At 41.7% G+C, this 15167-nt stretch overlaps 1 protein-coding gene across 1 annotated transcript; it reads left to right on the top strand.

The window, feature by feature from the left end:
- Nucleotides 1-1159: 1159 nt before the first annotated feature.
- On the top strand, nt 1160-6809 carry LOC147857726 (uncharacterized). The gene is made up of 9 exons (XM_087327462.1): nt 1160-2254; nt 2887-3085; nt 3177-3269; nt 3348-3476; nt 4666-4719; nt 4835-4912; nt 5990-6052; nt 6149-6261; nt 6591-6809. The coding sequence occupies exons 1-9, from the start codon at nt 1179-1181 to the stop codon at nt 6694-6696; spliced, it is 1911 nt and encodes a 636-aa protein (XP_087183588.1). The 5' UTR covers nt 1160-1178; the 3' UTR covers nt 6697-6809.
- Nucleotides 6810-15167: the final 8358 nt, after the last annotated feature.

Below are 15167 nucleotides of genomic sequence, written 5' to 3'. Positions count from 1 at the left end.
TTGAAGACGGAGTGAAAGAAACTGTAAACTTGAATTTCTTTATGAAGGTGAAGGAGAATTAAATTGTGAAAACTTTGCTCGACACCTTATTGTTGCCAATGAGGAGAGGGGTGACAATTCCATGCAATGTCATCACAAACAAGAGATTATGTGCACAATCTAATGCATTGCCTCTTGTTTCCAAACACAACAAGGAGTAAAGATGTAAAAACTAATCAGAGTGCACAAGTAGGAGACGAAATAATTAGCGATTGATAACCACCATAATATATGATTGGTTAAAATAGTAGTTTAAAAAAACTTATTAACCTGTGAGCTTAGTTTTAATGCTTTTCAAATAAGGCTCATCAAAACAATTACATTTACAACTATATATTTCAAACTTTTGTGTGTAGCTAAACATGCCCCCATGAAGCTTGATTTACATTAAATATACGAGAAATCTTAAAGTTTAACGACATCACCTCCAATTTCATATTGAAATGTCTGATGTCTGATGTTCTAGTTCTTGAATCGTTCTTTACTATAAACCCTAAATCTCAAACCATGTATGGACGGAAACTCTAGACCATAAACCTCGAAACAAACACCGTGCAATCAGTAACTAGAAATGGTTTCAAACTCTTAGTTGGACAATCATATGACAATATACAATGAAATGATGCTACATCCTAGACATCAATCAATCAATACCTATAACTTAAAACCCTAATTCCCAAAGGTTTTACCACCACATATGCAACCAACCTATCACTAAAAAGCAGCACGATGTAATAGGGTTTACTAACACCTGGAAAATGATAGGACAAGCTAATGCTATACTTTTTAAAACCCGAGCTCGAGCTCGAGTCCGCAAACATAAAAAACATAATCCTAAATAAACCCTAAACCTTGAGAGCCCTATGAAGACAGACTACGCAGAGTTGAGAATTGGGGGGATTCTTCTAACAACATATATCCGTAGTAGACTGTATGTATACATACCATACCCCCTCTTTCTTCTCTTATTGTATCAGTATGTATGTGTGTATGTAGTAGTTAGTAGCTCTGGTTTTGTTCTGTGTCACTGACTGAATTGGTGGTGAGTGGTATGGTAATGGTAATGGTAATGGTATGGTATGTATGAGTGGTGAAGAAGACAGACAGGAAGGAGCGAGCAAGCAAGCAAGCTGAGAGAAATGCCCACCCAACAGCTCTTCTTGGCTTCTTCCTTCCTCCCCACTACTCACCTCCATCCTCACCCTCACCCTCCTCACATGCAAGATTCTGAAAGACTCTTTCTCACACTCAGCTTTGACAGACTAATCTGCTCCGTGAATCAACCCAACAGGAAAACAAGAAGTGGACCCGTACCAAAAGCTTTGAAATCCACTACCTTACACCCTCTAATAGATGAATCTAGTCCAAGAAGCGGATTTGGGTCCTTGCTTGAAAGAGAGAGAGAGATTGACAGAGAGAGGGAGGTGGTGCCTTCTCTGGCTACAGGTTATTGGTCTGAAGTGCTCATCACAGAACTTCAGAGGTCTTTGTTAGAGAACCAATGGACTTTAATCACACATGGACAAGAAGTCCCAAGGATAGGCTCAGGTCGGAAATCAGCCCGACAGCGCCGCCTAAATGCTCGAAAACAGAGTATGGTATCAGAGAGTGAAGTTATGGGGCCACATTCGGCTTCCTGGAAAGATGGTTGGAAACGGTGCATGGTATCAGACTGTGAAGAAGATAGAGTATCCTTTAGTAGGGTGCAATTGGAGAAAAGTGGTTGCCAAATGAGTATGGTATCAAAGAATGAAGAAAATAGAGGGTCTCTTAGTAATGTGCGTTCGGCTTTTCGGAAAAGACGTCGAAAACAGAGTATGGTTTTGGACACTGAAGAAGATAAAGGCTTCCTTCATAATCCACAGTCAGCTTCTCGGAAAAGTTCTAAAAAACAAAGTTTTGTTCCAGAGACGAAAGAAGATAAAGGGCTCTCTAGGGCCATATCATATGCATCCGAGATTGAACCTGGAGGAAAAGAAGAAGTAATGATGGGTGTTCGACTTGGGTTGAAACGACATTTGAGCACACGGAGAAAGAGATTGTCGAGGGATTTTCGATCTTTACATGCTTCTTCGATAGCTAGGATCAATGAGTCTCTTGCATCAGTTACAACCTTGGGGATGAAATGCACAAAACAGCTCTTGACTAAAGAGGAGGAACTCTTCCTTTCCAAGAAAATGAAAATCGGAACTAACCTCAAAGCGGCACGAATAAAGTAAGATTGCTCCTTTTATTCCTTTCTCTTTTCTTTTAGTAAGGAGTCATTCCTTATTTATGTGAGACTTAAGAGTGAAGTGGCTACATTGTGCAACTTGACACATTACCAATACAGCGTACGTTAACAATCAATGTTAGCACAACCCACTCGATATGTTTGGAAACTCCTTGCACAAACATGTGAGGTATTAGCAATCAAGTTGTAGCACAACCAGCGATATGTCAGGGAATAGGCTTAGTAGGGCTCGAACCTACAATATTACCGTTATGAGCGGTACGTTTCAACCAATTAAACTATAAGCCCACTGCTGGCTGGCTGGCTGTTAGCCCTCTCAAATAATGGAGTCAAATCACCTTGCAAATATCATAGATACATTGAAAATCACATATTAGCAAATCCCTATGATATGTTTGGAAAGACCTTGCAGCAACCTCATTAGAGCCACAGTCAATAGTGCTTCTATCTGAATCAAACTCAATGATAGTTATGATTCCTTCAATTCTTTATTACGTCAGGTTTATGATGAGTTCCGTTTAGGTTTATAAGATCTGGGTCGTTTTTCATTTGCATGGCATCACTAGTTTTTATTTATTTTTCAAATGAAAATCGAGATGGATGATGGATCTCAGGCTTACGAAAATCCTTGGGCATGAGCCCTCCAATGATCTATGGGCTTCGACTCTTAACCTGCCATTCTCTCAAGTGCAAAGAAAAATCTTGGATGCACATCGAGCAAGAGATCAAATGTTTATCTCGAATTTGCGGCTTGTATTCTCTGTTGCAAATAAATACACTGGACATGGACTAAGCTTTTCTGATCTTGTACAGGTAACAATTGAAGAAAGGTCATACCACATCATGTATGTAGCTTCATTTTTCTTCTCCCTAACATGGTGGTTGTGTGACAATATTAACATAGGAGGGTGCCCTTGGGCTTCTGCTAGGGCTTGAAAAATTTGATCATACAAAAGGCTTCCGGTTATCAACTTATGTGCATTGGTGGATTTGGCAAGTATGTTGCAAACAAGTTATTTGTTGGGCTTAGGCTCTATGTTCCCTTTCTGATATGATGCGAAAATTGATCATTTAGGGCATAACACGAGCCTTGGCGGGGCACTCACGGACTGTGAGATTGCCTGCCCATATTCATCATAGGTTAGGTGTTATTAACAGGGCTTCGGAAATGCTGACAACAGAAGGAACACCTGTTTCTGTGAAGGTATTGCTTTGTGGCTTTTGGTCATTTCCATTTCAAAGCTCTGTTTTAATTTTAAGTTTGAATGATTGTGCCGATTACATTAGTCGGCATCAATTATCTTTCTGAGAAGAAATGGATTCAGAGTGTTGACGTGTGCACCCATGCAAATAGCAGTTCAGTTTCTTTTCTGTTTTGCCCCAACATCTAAAGATGTCTATTTGGAATTGGATCTCATTTAGCATGATAATTTTCTTAGGGTTGCTCCATTTGGAAGGAGGAATGCTTGTGCTAAGAACTAGGGCAGCATTATCAAAATTTCCCTCTTTCATTAAAGTTTTATAAAGGCTTTCTCATATCTCCATGTATCGTTGGAAAAGCAAAGGGTCATCTTTAATTCCCTCTTTCATTAAAGTTTTATAAAGGCTTTCTCATATCTCCATGTATCGTTGGAAAAGCAAAGGGTCATCTTTAATATACTAGGTATGGCAAAGTTACAGAATATCGCACAAAATCCCAAAAGAATTTATGTTTAACAATCTGCATCCTTTCCAGGTATTGGTTTTAAATGGTATCTATAGTTGCACCTACCTTGTCTTCCATTTGTTTCTTAGGAAATGAATGCCGTCCAGTTTTATAATTGTTTTATTGTCAGAAATGTAAAGCAAGACATTATATCCTAAATCATAGGAAATTATCATTTAAATTAAACATATATACATGATGGCATAGTGGTACAGTTCACGCTGTGTCGTAGTGGAAAATCTTATGCTTTATGACTGTAAGGTTGTGTTTTCAAATGTAAAATAATGGGTCTAAAACCTACTTTCATTGTAGATGCCATTTATTTTAGTTTGAGATCGTTTACACTACCACTTCTCTCCTCAACCATTAGCTTTACAAGTTTGCTTTTTAGAACTGAATGGTTGAAAACAATAGCATTGCTTTTATAGCAAGCCTGGAGGTGACATTCTTCCAGGGGGCATTTTACTTTGTATTGTAATTATGGACATATAAGCAACTTGGATGAACTGCATATTCCTGCCAATAGCTCAAATCAGCTTGTTATCTTGCTTATTAGCACATTTCCAGACCTAGTTATGAAGGATATGACTCAATAATCATGGATTGTTAATTGTGCTGATTATTTTTGAAGTAGAGGAACTTTTTGGTTAAGAAGGATAAACATTAATAATTTTGAGGTGCCATGCAGAATCTTTCTCATGTTGTAAACATGTCAGAGGAAACAGTCACAGTGACATTAAAGGTAAACAGGTTATTTCCCTCCAGATTTAAAGGATGCGACGACGCCTCTTCTTTCTTCTGGTTGATATTAAGTCATTCCTGATGATATTCTTATCTATTTTAATTACTTCTTACAGGCTGTAAAGAAGATGATATCTTTTGACAAGGGAAAACGATGGGGATCATTCAGTTCTGAGGAGGAAACCCTACATAGTGTAATCAAGCTACTTGTTGAGTGTTTTTATGACAAAAACGATGAAATACTCTACACTATACTACCCTATACTACGCTACCCTACCCTTGATTAAAATTTTTAAATATATTCTTGAATATTTCATTTAACAACCTTTTCATTTTAAGCCTAATTCTGACATTTTAGGAAAAATCTTTAAAATTTTGAAAATTTAAAATTTGGAATATTGAAAAATTGAAAAATTGAAAAATTGAGAATTGAGAATTTGATTTTGACCTAACTTTGAAAACCGAAACCAAACCGTGAAAAAACGTTTTTTATGGTTTAATGGTTTGAAAATCTCTAAAACCGTTTGGTTTGAGCTTGGACTTTTTGCAAAGGGTTGGTTTGAACGGTTTTGGTTTAAATGGTTTCGTGGACTTTTTGTAAACGGTTTTTTAAACGGTTCAATTTACAAGAGTTTGAGTTTGACACACTCGAACCGTACAGTTGCCGATAGCTACTCCTCTCCTCTCCTCTAATCTAATCTAATCTAACCTAATCTAATTCAACCTAATCTTATCTATTATACCATACTTTAGTAGTAGTATATACTATGTTATGAGATTAGAGGTTATTGAAAAATATTCTATTGAGACTTCAGCTTACCTTAGCTTTTCACCATTTATTTTCATCATTATTATGCAAGATTGGTCTATAGGCTAATAGACAATCATATATGCAAGGTTTACCATCAGATGACTGTAGCTGTTCACCATTTTTTGTGATCAATATGCAAATTTTCCTGTTTGCTTTTTGACATATGACTTGCCCTTAGCTCTACTTATAGTTTTACCCTTTCTTCATCGTTAATAGCTTTTCACAATTGTGTTTTTTGCATCAAAATTTGCGATGCTGGTCGATAAGCTTTTATATGCAAGGTTGATACCTTAATTTTCCACCAATGTTTGTCATTAATATGCAAGGTTGGTCTACAAGATTTTTAATAATTTAGTATCCTTAGATTGCTTTTAACTGCTCCAAAAGAATTACTAACTTGCCAGAAAATATAGTTCCAGTATAAAATGGGTCTGTCTCACATTCTTCTTTTTGCTTTAGTTTGTTGCAGATCCTAATCCTGAAAGTGACCCTTGGGTGGTAGTTGGGAAGAGATTCTTGAGGGTGAGTACAGTTTATGCCATGTTGTTTTGTGTTACTGAGTAATGCCTCCCACACTGCTAAAAATAAGGAAGGGAATTTGGGTTTCTTTTGTTGCAGGAGGATGTGGACAACTTGTTATCTAATATGCTGAATCAACGCGAGCAAGAAATCATAAGGCTTCATTATGGCCTTGATGGGAAGGCAGTATCCCTCAGCAAAATCAGCCATAGGTATGGAATAGAAAACCCAAAAACATAAAGGGGCAAAACCGACTAGAATACCCCAAAGTTTGTAAATATTGCTCCATACCCCTCTACAGTAATAAAAATTTGAAAAAGTAGAGGGTATTCTTGCAAAATTTGAAAACTTCAGGGTATTCTGCTAAGTGCCTGACAAGTTAGGCATATTTTGGTGGCTTTGCAAATAGCAATATTTAAAATTTTCTTTGCCTCTATTATAATACTATCTTTGAACAATAAGATTTAGTGGAAAGAAGAGAATGTAGTATTTGATTTACAGTTCAATATGGTGATCGTTACTCCTACCCTCTTTCCAACAGGTTTGGGATCACCAGAGAGAGAGTTCGACAAATAGAAGATTGTGCTATGCAAAAGCTTACTGCAGTTGCTCGCAAAATCGATTTTAACCCTCCTTTGACCTACTAATCTTTTCATTATAACAATCATCTTCATATGCTTGTATCTGATGATCCATTTGTGCATATGCTTTTTATTTTTATTGAAATATTTAAGCAAATGCAATCAATCACTTTGCTATCGATGTAATTCATTTCGAAAACTTAGGTGTATATATATAGAGATAGATAGATATCCTTTTAATGTCCACAAGAGACCGATTGTGATCTATGAGAACAGGGCCTAGCCTACGGGTGAGGAGCAAACTTGGATTCTATCAATTCTATAACTTTGATGCTATGGTGTAAAATAAACCGCCAAGCCAACAGCCAAAGGATTTTATTATTTCCCTATGAACCCTAGTGGCACGTTCTTATATAACGTGTGGAATTGAGTAATGACTCCCGATGTATAAGAACTTTATTGTTGAGTGTTGCAATCGAGAATGTGCAATATGATTATGAGAAAAATGTGCATAGGGAGTATCAGGTTTATAGTTTGTGGAAAGCGATTTTGAATATGGTTGAATGTAGCACATTATATTAAAGTGTGACACTTTACTCTTGAACTTGTTCATTTTGAATGCACGTTGTCAATGAGTCTCTTCATTTGTGCCCTAACATGGGCCCCCAACTTACATAAAAGAGAATGTGAACCAAGTTGTATAGAAGCAATGGTGGGGCAACATAATGGCTAGTGAAAGTAGTTTCTTGTTTCCAAGAGAAGATGGTTTTATAGTTTGGTGTAACGTATGCGTATGATGTTTGAAATGTGAGCCTCCACATTTTTCCCAAGGCATGGTACATAAGTGTTGCAAAATCTTGATTTGGTTTTGAGTTGCATATACTCCACATTGGACATTGTGGCCAAGTTGGGTAGCTATGGATCAACATTGATATCAAGTGAGTTGTATGCCTAGCTCAAGTGTTTTAATAAGTAATTGCCATTTAAGTTCATTCATGCTATCGAAATTTAGTTGATATTTCTTTGCTCAACCTTATCATAGCCAAGTTCCATTGGTTTTGGTGCAATTGTAGGCTCATTATCTATTGTTATCCGTGGGACAAAAGGGATACAATGTGAAACGAATCTAAGGATATGAGTAGGTAAAGTAGGTGAAAAATGACAACCAAGAATGAGGAAGGTAATAGAATACGTGTAGCCGAGAATGAAGGCCGAGAAGAAAGGATTGGCTGAAGCCCGCCAAGCAGAAAGGGAAGCTATAAAACGAGGAGCAATATCAACAAAAAGGAGGAATAGAGGGAGAGTTATACCCTAGTCTAGAGAGGGTTACGGTTATCTATCTGATTGTACAATAGAACTCTAACCGTGAGCCGTCTAACTTTTGCATCTGAATCTATTAATATATCTATCTTTGTGGGTCTAATATGTTTGAGCATCTATCTGTGTTATTAGGATTTGCTATCTTAATTTCAAGTACAATTTACACGGCCGGTTGTGGCCGACTGTTTTTTGTAATCAACTAGCCGTGCAATCCCAGGTTTCTTATCCACCACTACGTACCACGACCCCTTGACCCGATTACCTTAGAAGTAATCGAAGGTGTTATCTCTGAGTAGAGACAACACAATTTGGCACGCCCGGTTCACGTTGTGCAATACAACGAACAACGTAGGTGGAAACCCCATGTGCCATTACGACACCCAATCGCACCACGCGTTCTCGGCTACCTCCTGCCACGCCGAGCTAGCCGAGGAAACTACCGACTCCGTGCTCACGCAATAATCGTCACCGTAGCCCCCGAAGTCGCACCACTCACCAGTAGCGGCTCTTGACACACAGTCACACATAGGCTCTGACTTCGCCGCACCTCCGAGTCCTCCCAAAGTTATCCAAGCCAAGTTCATCCCATTTCCGGCGTTACCAGAAGACCTAGACTTCGACACCATGCCTTACCCGTATCCCCGTTATACGGATGGCTCTGATGCAGAGTCTCACATATGCTCTTTTGTGTCTACTTGGAAAGCCAACCATTTGACACAAACGTCTCACCGTTGCGGAGGTTGATGCCTCCAAAATCACTGAATTCACACTATCCCTCAATGGATCCGCGGCTTGGTGGTACTCCCGCCGCGATCATGGGGAATTTGCGACGTTTTAGGACGTCTGCATTCAATTTCTCAAACTTTTTCACCGCGAAATACCTAAGCAGGAATTGCTCTGCCAATTCTACGCTATATTACAGGAACCGCATGAGACGGTTTCTTAGTTCACGATCCGATTCCAGGATCTCTATTGGCAACTCGCTCAAGATGTCTCCGCGAATCATTTAAAAAACATGTTCCTTGTCGGCCTCCAGGAGCCCCTCCGCACCACTCTCGCCTTGACAGATTTTTCCCAACAAACCATCGAGCAAGTGGTCGCTCGCATCGTCACAATAGATAGAGCGCATCATAACACTTCTTTTTCGATGGGCCCATCCCAACATGCCTTGCCGACCCACGAAGAAACCTAGTTTCGACAGGCCCTCCAATGCACAACGTGCACGCAATCCGGCCACACTACCCAATCTGCCATTCTCGGGTGCATACGGTCGAACAATGTGAGCACAATATGCTTAATCGAACCATGTCTACTCCTGTACGATAGATCGAGCCACGTCATGATCGCTCTCAACAGGATGATCGTTCCCCACCACAGAATAGGGATGCCGAGAGGCCTTGGTACGACGATCGACATCCGTAGGATGACGACTACCGACCCAAGCCAAATCGTTATTGCCGAGATAATCAATACCGACCGGAGGAGCCGCGCTATCGCCTAGATAATCGACCGCGCCTCGAGGATGATGGCTATCGATATCGCGACAACCGCCATCGTTTGGACGACGGCTATTACCGCTATGATTACGACTGAGAGGACTACTACGAACTGAGGTATCCACGGCATGACCGATGACCTCCTTATAATAGTCGTGGTCCTCGACCCTCGGGCAATAATCCACGACCCTTCGACAACCATCGCCAAGACCCTCTGTACACCGATAATCGAAAACACCCCCGGCTCGAGTCTTGGGAAAATGCTCCTCGTGCCCATACCTACGCCTTGCTGGCCCGAGAAGATCATCCCGCACAAAGTCAAATATCCCAATTCAAGCAAGGGGAATCTAGAAACTCAACACCAGTAACGTGCTTTAACTACAACCAACTTGTTGGGAAGTCGGTCCCTCCGGATGAGATCCGATTATGAATGAAGAGGACCCGGTGAGAACCGGAAGAGATCCAGAAACCGGATCGGATGGACCCAATGAGAACCGGAAGACAGACATATTTGTAAATATGTTTTGAGTAAGCCTATTTAGGCTATATTTGTAAATAGCCCTAAGTTCATATGAGTATAAATATGAACTAGGGCAATCACAATAGTGTGCGTTGTCATATTGTTGTATGTGTATAACTGTTGTATAGAGAGAGAGAGAGAGATACAGAGTGTTACTTTGTTGTAACAGCCGTTTGGCGAAGATACAGAGCTCAAGGTCGTTGCCTCTGAGTCTCTGATTGTACCTTTCTTATATAGTGATAGTTTGGAGTCTGTGGGCTCCCGTGGTTTTTCCCTATTAGGGTTTTGCACATAAACATCCTGTGTACTCTCTATTGTTCGTGTGTGTACGTGTACTAATCTTCAACCCCGAGGTCGAAGTCAAGGGGGAGGCCTACTTGCTTCTACTGTGGGAAGTCGGGGCACTTCTAGAAGAACTGTCCGGAAAGAGAAAGGAACCGATAGTGCCGATTCGAAGAAGGGTTTAGAGTGGAACGCTTCGAACCAGAGAGGTCCGGATCGAAAAGGAATGATGGCAATAACGACAAGCGGAGAAGAACTGATGCTCATTACTGAGGAGAATGAGTTAAACCTTATCCGCGACGATACAACGTGGGTTGTTGATTTTGGAGCATCGTTCCAATTGTTGATTGCTTGGTCGGCAAGCAAAACCGAACCTCCTTTCGGTCAAGACCACCGATGAGACGGAATGCACCACTGGAGCTGGTGCATACCGATGTGTGTCAAGTGGACACGAAGTCACATGCCGGATTGCAGTACTTCGTGACGTTCATAGATGACCACAACCGGAAGCTGTGGGTCTCACCGCTGAAGAAAAAGGATCAAGTGCTATCCGTCTTCGAGGAGCTCCACGGAAGAGTGGAAACAGAAACCGGCCAAACGCTGAAGGCGGTTTGAGCGGACAACGGAGGAGAATACCGGGGGCAGTTCGAGGAGCACTACTGGTCGAAGCGAATCCGGCTCGAATTTTCCATGCCGAAGACGCCATAACTAAACGGGCTGACCGAAAGGATGAACTGGACCGTAATGGAGAGAGTCCGGAGCATGCTTGCACATGCAAAGGTACCCAAGACATTTTGGGCTGAGGCGCTGATGATGGCGACTTACGTGATAAACAGATCACCCTCAGTACCCTTGGATGGAGACACACCATAGAGAGTATGGACCAGTAAGGACATGTCTTACCAGCATCTGAAGGTGTTCAGGTGTCTCGCCTATGTGCATGTTGCAAAGGACAAGAGAGCAAATCTGGATTTGAAGTCTAGGCCATGCATATTCCTTGGATACAGTGATGATGAGTTCGGTTACCGGGTGTGGGATCTGGTCGACAAGAAGGTGTTCCGGAGTCGGAACATAGTCTTCATGGAAGACAGGACCATTGCCGACTGGGAGTTGGAGAAGAAGGTGATGAACTCCGGATCATCCAATGAAAACCAGCTTGAGGGCACAAGGACTTACCTGGTTGAAAACCGGATGACACTCGACGAACCGGCCGGATTCGGACCAGAAACCGAACCGACTAAGAAGAAGAAGAAGAAGAAGAAGAAGAAGAAGAAGAAGAAGACATCGGAACCGAACAAGATCCCCAATTGGACTTGGACTCGGAACAAATGGAGGAACTGGTAGTCAGAAACCAAGGACAGAGATATCCTCTCTGAGAGAGAAGAGCCCCCAGGAGATTTCCGAATGTAGAGCATGTATTGCTAACCAATGAGGGGGAGTCGAAAAGCTTCGAAGAAGCAAAGAAAGACACCCATAGCCGCAAGTGTTTGAGTGCCATGCAGGACGAGATGAATTCCCAACATGAGAACCACACGTATGAATTGACGGAGTTGCCGAAAGGAAAGAGGGCACTCTAGAACAAATGGGTGTACAAGCTAAAACCGGGAGATGCCAGAAACCCATTGAAATACAAAGCCCGGATCATGGTGAAGGGGTTCTAGTAGAAGAAAGGAGTGGACTTCGATGAGATCTTTGCCCTGGTAGTTAAGATGACTTCCATCCAAACGGTGTTGAGCATAGCGGAAAGCATGAACCTCGAGGTAGAGCAACTAGATGTAAAGACGACGTTCCTCCATGGTGACCTCGAAAAGGAGATCTACATGCAGCAGCCAAAAGGATTTGTGAAGAAAGGGAATGAGCATTTGGTGTGTCGGTTGAAGAAGAGCTTATACGGACTGCAACAAGCTCCCCGACAATGGTACCCGAAGTTCGACTCCTTCCTGACCGACCAAGGGTACCACAAGATGCAGGCCGATCACTTCGTGTTTGTGAAGAAATTTGACGGAGGAGATTTCCTAATACTCTTCATGTATGTGGATGATATGCTGATCGTCGGACGAGACCAAGACAAGATTCGGATGCTAAAGAAGGCTCTGAACTGGACCTTCTCAATGAAAGAGTTGAGTCCAAGAAGATAGATATTGGGAATGCACATCATCCGGGACCGGTTGAAGAAGCTGTTGTGGTTGTCACAGGAAAAGTACGTGACAAAGGTGCTTCAATGGTTCAACATGTCGGAGGCGAAACCAGTCAGAGCGGCACTTTCGGCAAACTGCAAGCTATCCGGAAAACAAAGCCCGAGGACAAAGGCGGAGAAGACGGATATGATGAAGATAACATATGCCTCTGCTGTTGGAAGCCTGATGTACGCGATGGTATGTACCCGACCGGATATCGGATATGCAGTCGGAGTAGTGAGCCGGCTCATGAGCAATCCCGGAAGAGAGCACTGGAACGCGGTAAAGTGGATAATCCGGTATTTGAAAGGCACCTCGAGTATGTGCCTCCGATTTGGCTCCGGTAAACTCCTCTTGGAAGGTTTCACCGATTCAGATATGTCGGCTGATGCGGATACCAGCTAGTCTACATCTGGATATGTCATGACTTATGTAGGGGGAGCTGTTTCGTGGTAGTCGAGGTTGCAGAAGACGGTTGCGTTGTCAACCACGGAGGCAGAGTACATGGAAATTGTGGAAGCCAGCAAGGAGATAATCTGGATGAAAGACTTCATCGGAGAGCTAGGGATCCAACAGGAGGAATGCCGGCTCTATTGCGACAGTTGAAGTGCCATCCACCTTGCGAGGAACACGACCTACCATTCCCAGACGAAACATATCCAGCGGAGGTACCATTGGATCCGAGAGAGAGTAGAAGATCAAGAGTTCGTGCTGACAAAGATCCACATGGAGGAGAACGGGTCAGATATGCTGACCAAGGTGTTGATAACTGACAAGCTGGACACGTGCCGAAAGCGGATCGGGATGACGAGACATCCCATGCCGGAGTGAAGGGGGAGATTGTTGGGAATTGGGTCCCTCAGGATGGGATCCGGTTATGAATGAAGAGGACCCGGTGAGAACCGGATCGGATGGACCCGGTGAGAACCGGAAGACAGACATATTTGTAAATATGTTTTGAGTAAGCCTATTGAGGCTATATTTGTAAATAGCTCTAAGTTCATATGAGTATAAATATGAAATAGCGCAATCACAGTAGTGTGCGTTGTCATATTGTTGTATATGTATAATGTTGAGCGGCAAGCTCAACCGGATCCGGATCGGCATCCGGAAGGATGAGCCGGATCGGTGAGCAAGTGAGCCAATGAGCTGGGGAGCCGGTTAGCCGGATCCATCAGTAACCGGAAGCCTAGTAGCAGCCTAGACTACTAGGTAGTTAATGTCTCATAGTTAGTGTTAGACGCTTGTGTGAGCATTGAAGTACACCGTACTTCTGTTAGTCCGTATGGACTTGTATAAAAGTGTTCACTGAACACATACGATGTACATATTGAGTATTATTTTGAATTGAGTTCTGTGTGTTCTCTCTCTCTCTCTCTTTGTCTCTCCCACGTACCGTGTATATTCAAGCTCTCCATTAAACTTGCGTATTTTTTTGTGTTCGTTTTTCTATTGCTTCCACATGCTATTCTTTTCATGGTATCAGAGCTTGAGGGTTGAGAACCTTTGCAGCCGACATAGCTTGAAAGGAAAACCAACCAAGAAGAACAGGTAAAACCGATGGATAGAGAGGCATGGCTAGCTCGCTTCTGATAGAGAAGCTCGACAGAAACAACTACACGTCTTGGTCCTACAAGATGCACCAGTACTTGCTCGGGCACGGTTATTGGAGCTATGTCGACGGAGCAAATGACACAACATCCGAATCGACACACAGAGATTTCCCGGTGTGGGAACAATTGGCGAGCAGAGTATTGTACTGCTTCGTGTCTTGTGTGGGCAAACAACTCCTAAGCTACATTCGGGATGCAAAAACGCCGAAAGATGCTTGGGGAAATCAGAAGAAGATTTTCGCCACAAGCACTACAACCAAGAAGCTTCAACTCCGACAGGAGCTGAGCAACCTATATTACCTAGATTCCGTGTCTACTTGCAGTATAATTAAATTTCTAATAGACATTATGCAACAATTTATGTAGCTTGTGGCATCATATGCCTATACGTGCCCATCCATAGGCATTCATTTTTTCTCATCAAGGTAGGTGCATAATTTAATGGAGACACAAGCCTATGTTGAAGGCGTTTTGCAACGTGTTTTGGATTCAAAATGATGAATATCTTATATGTAAAACTAGTGTTCTAGGTTAATTCTTCATTGTGATCGATACCAGTCAACTCACTTGCAGTTTCACAAAGTGAACCAATGGGTGTATTGAAAGATATCCATATGTTGCACTATATGGAGCCATCAATATTACAATCTTTGAAAGATGATAAATGAAAATAAACAATACATGAGGTTGCCGTACATTGGTATTCCCATTTCCAGGGCTCACAAGTCAATATTCCATTCCAGAAGTCATAATTTGATTTTCCAACCATTGAAACAAATAAGGCAATCAAGTTCATCAAAGAATCAAGACATTTATGTTTTTGAATTCGATTGAAAGAGTGTGAGCAACGTGTGTGGAGATCAATGAGATTTGTGAAAAGGAGATGGAATCCTCCTCTTCCTTTATCCTTGTCCATGCTTAGGTGAATAACATCAACAATGCCACACTTAATTTTTAGAGAGCCCAAAAGAGCACGAACAAAGTGGGAACTATCCTCACCACCACCAAAGGTTCCACAAAGACCTGCATCCAATTGCACTTATATATATATATATATATATATATATGTATATATGGTTTATCTATTCATTATTCCTTGCCTTCAATGTCACATGGTACATCACACATG

This window comes from Azolla caroliniana, unplaced genomic scaffold (assembly GCF_043228905.1).
Source record: "Azolla caroliniana isolate FFs.n. ecotype wild unplaced genomic scaffold, voAzoCaro1.0.p SCAF_11, whole genome shotgun sequence".
Lineage (NCBI taxonomy): Eukaryota > Viridiplantae > Streptophyta > Polypodiopsida > Salviniales > Salviniaceae > Azolla > Azolla caroliniana.
This window is presented reverse-complemented; position numbering and strand designations above follow the sequence as displayed.

Coding starts and splice junctions, on each gene's coding strand:
- LOC147857726 (XM_087327462.1), top strand. CDS start 1,179: ATGCCCACCCAACAGCTCTTCTTGGCTTCTTCCTTCCTCCCCACTACT. Junction 2,255..2,886: donor CTCAAAGCGGCACGAATAAA/GTAAGATTGCTC, acceptor GATGGATCTCAG/GCTTACGAAAATCCTTGGGC. Junction 4,913..5,989: donor AGGAGGAAACCCTACATAGT/GTAATCAAGCTA, acceptor TTTTTGCTTTAG/TTTGTTGCAGATCCTAATCC.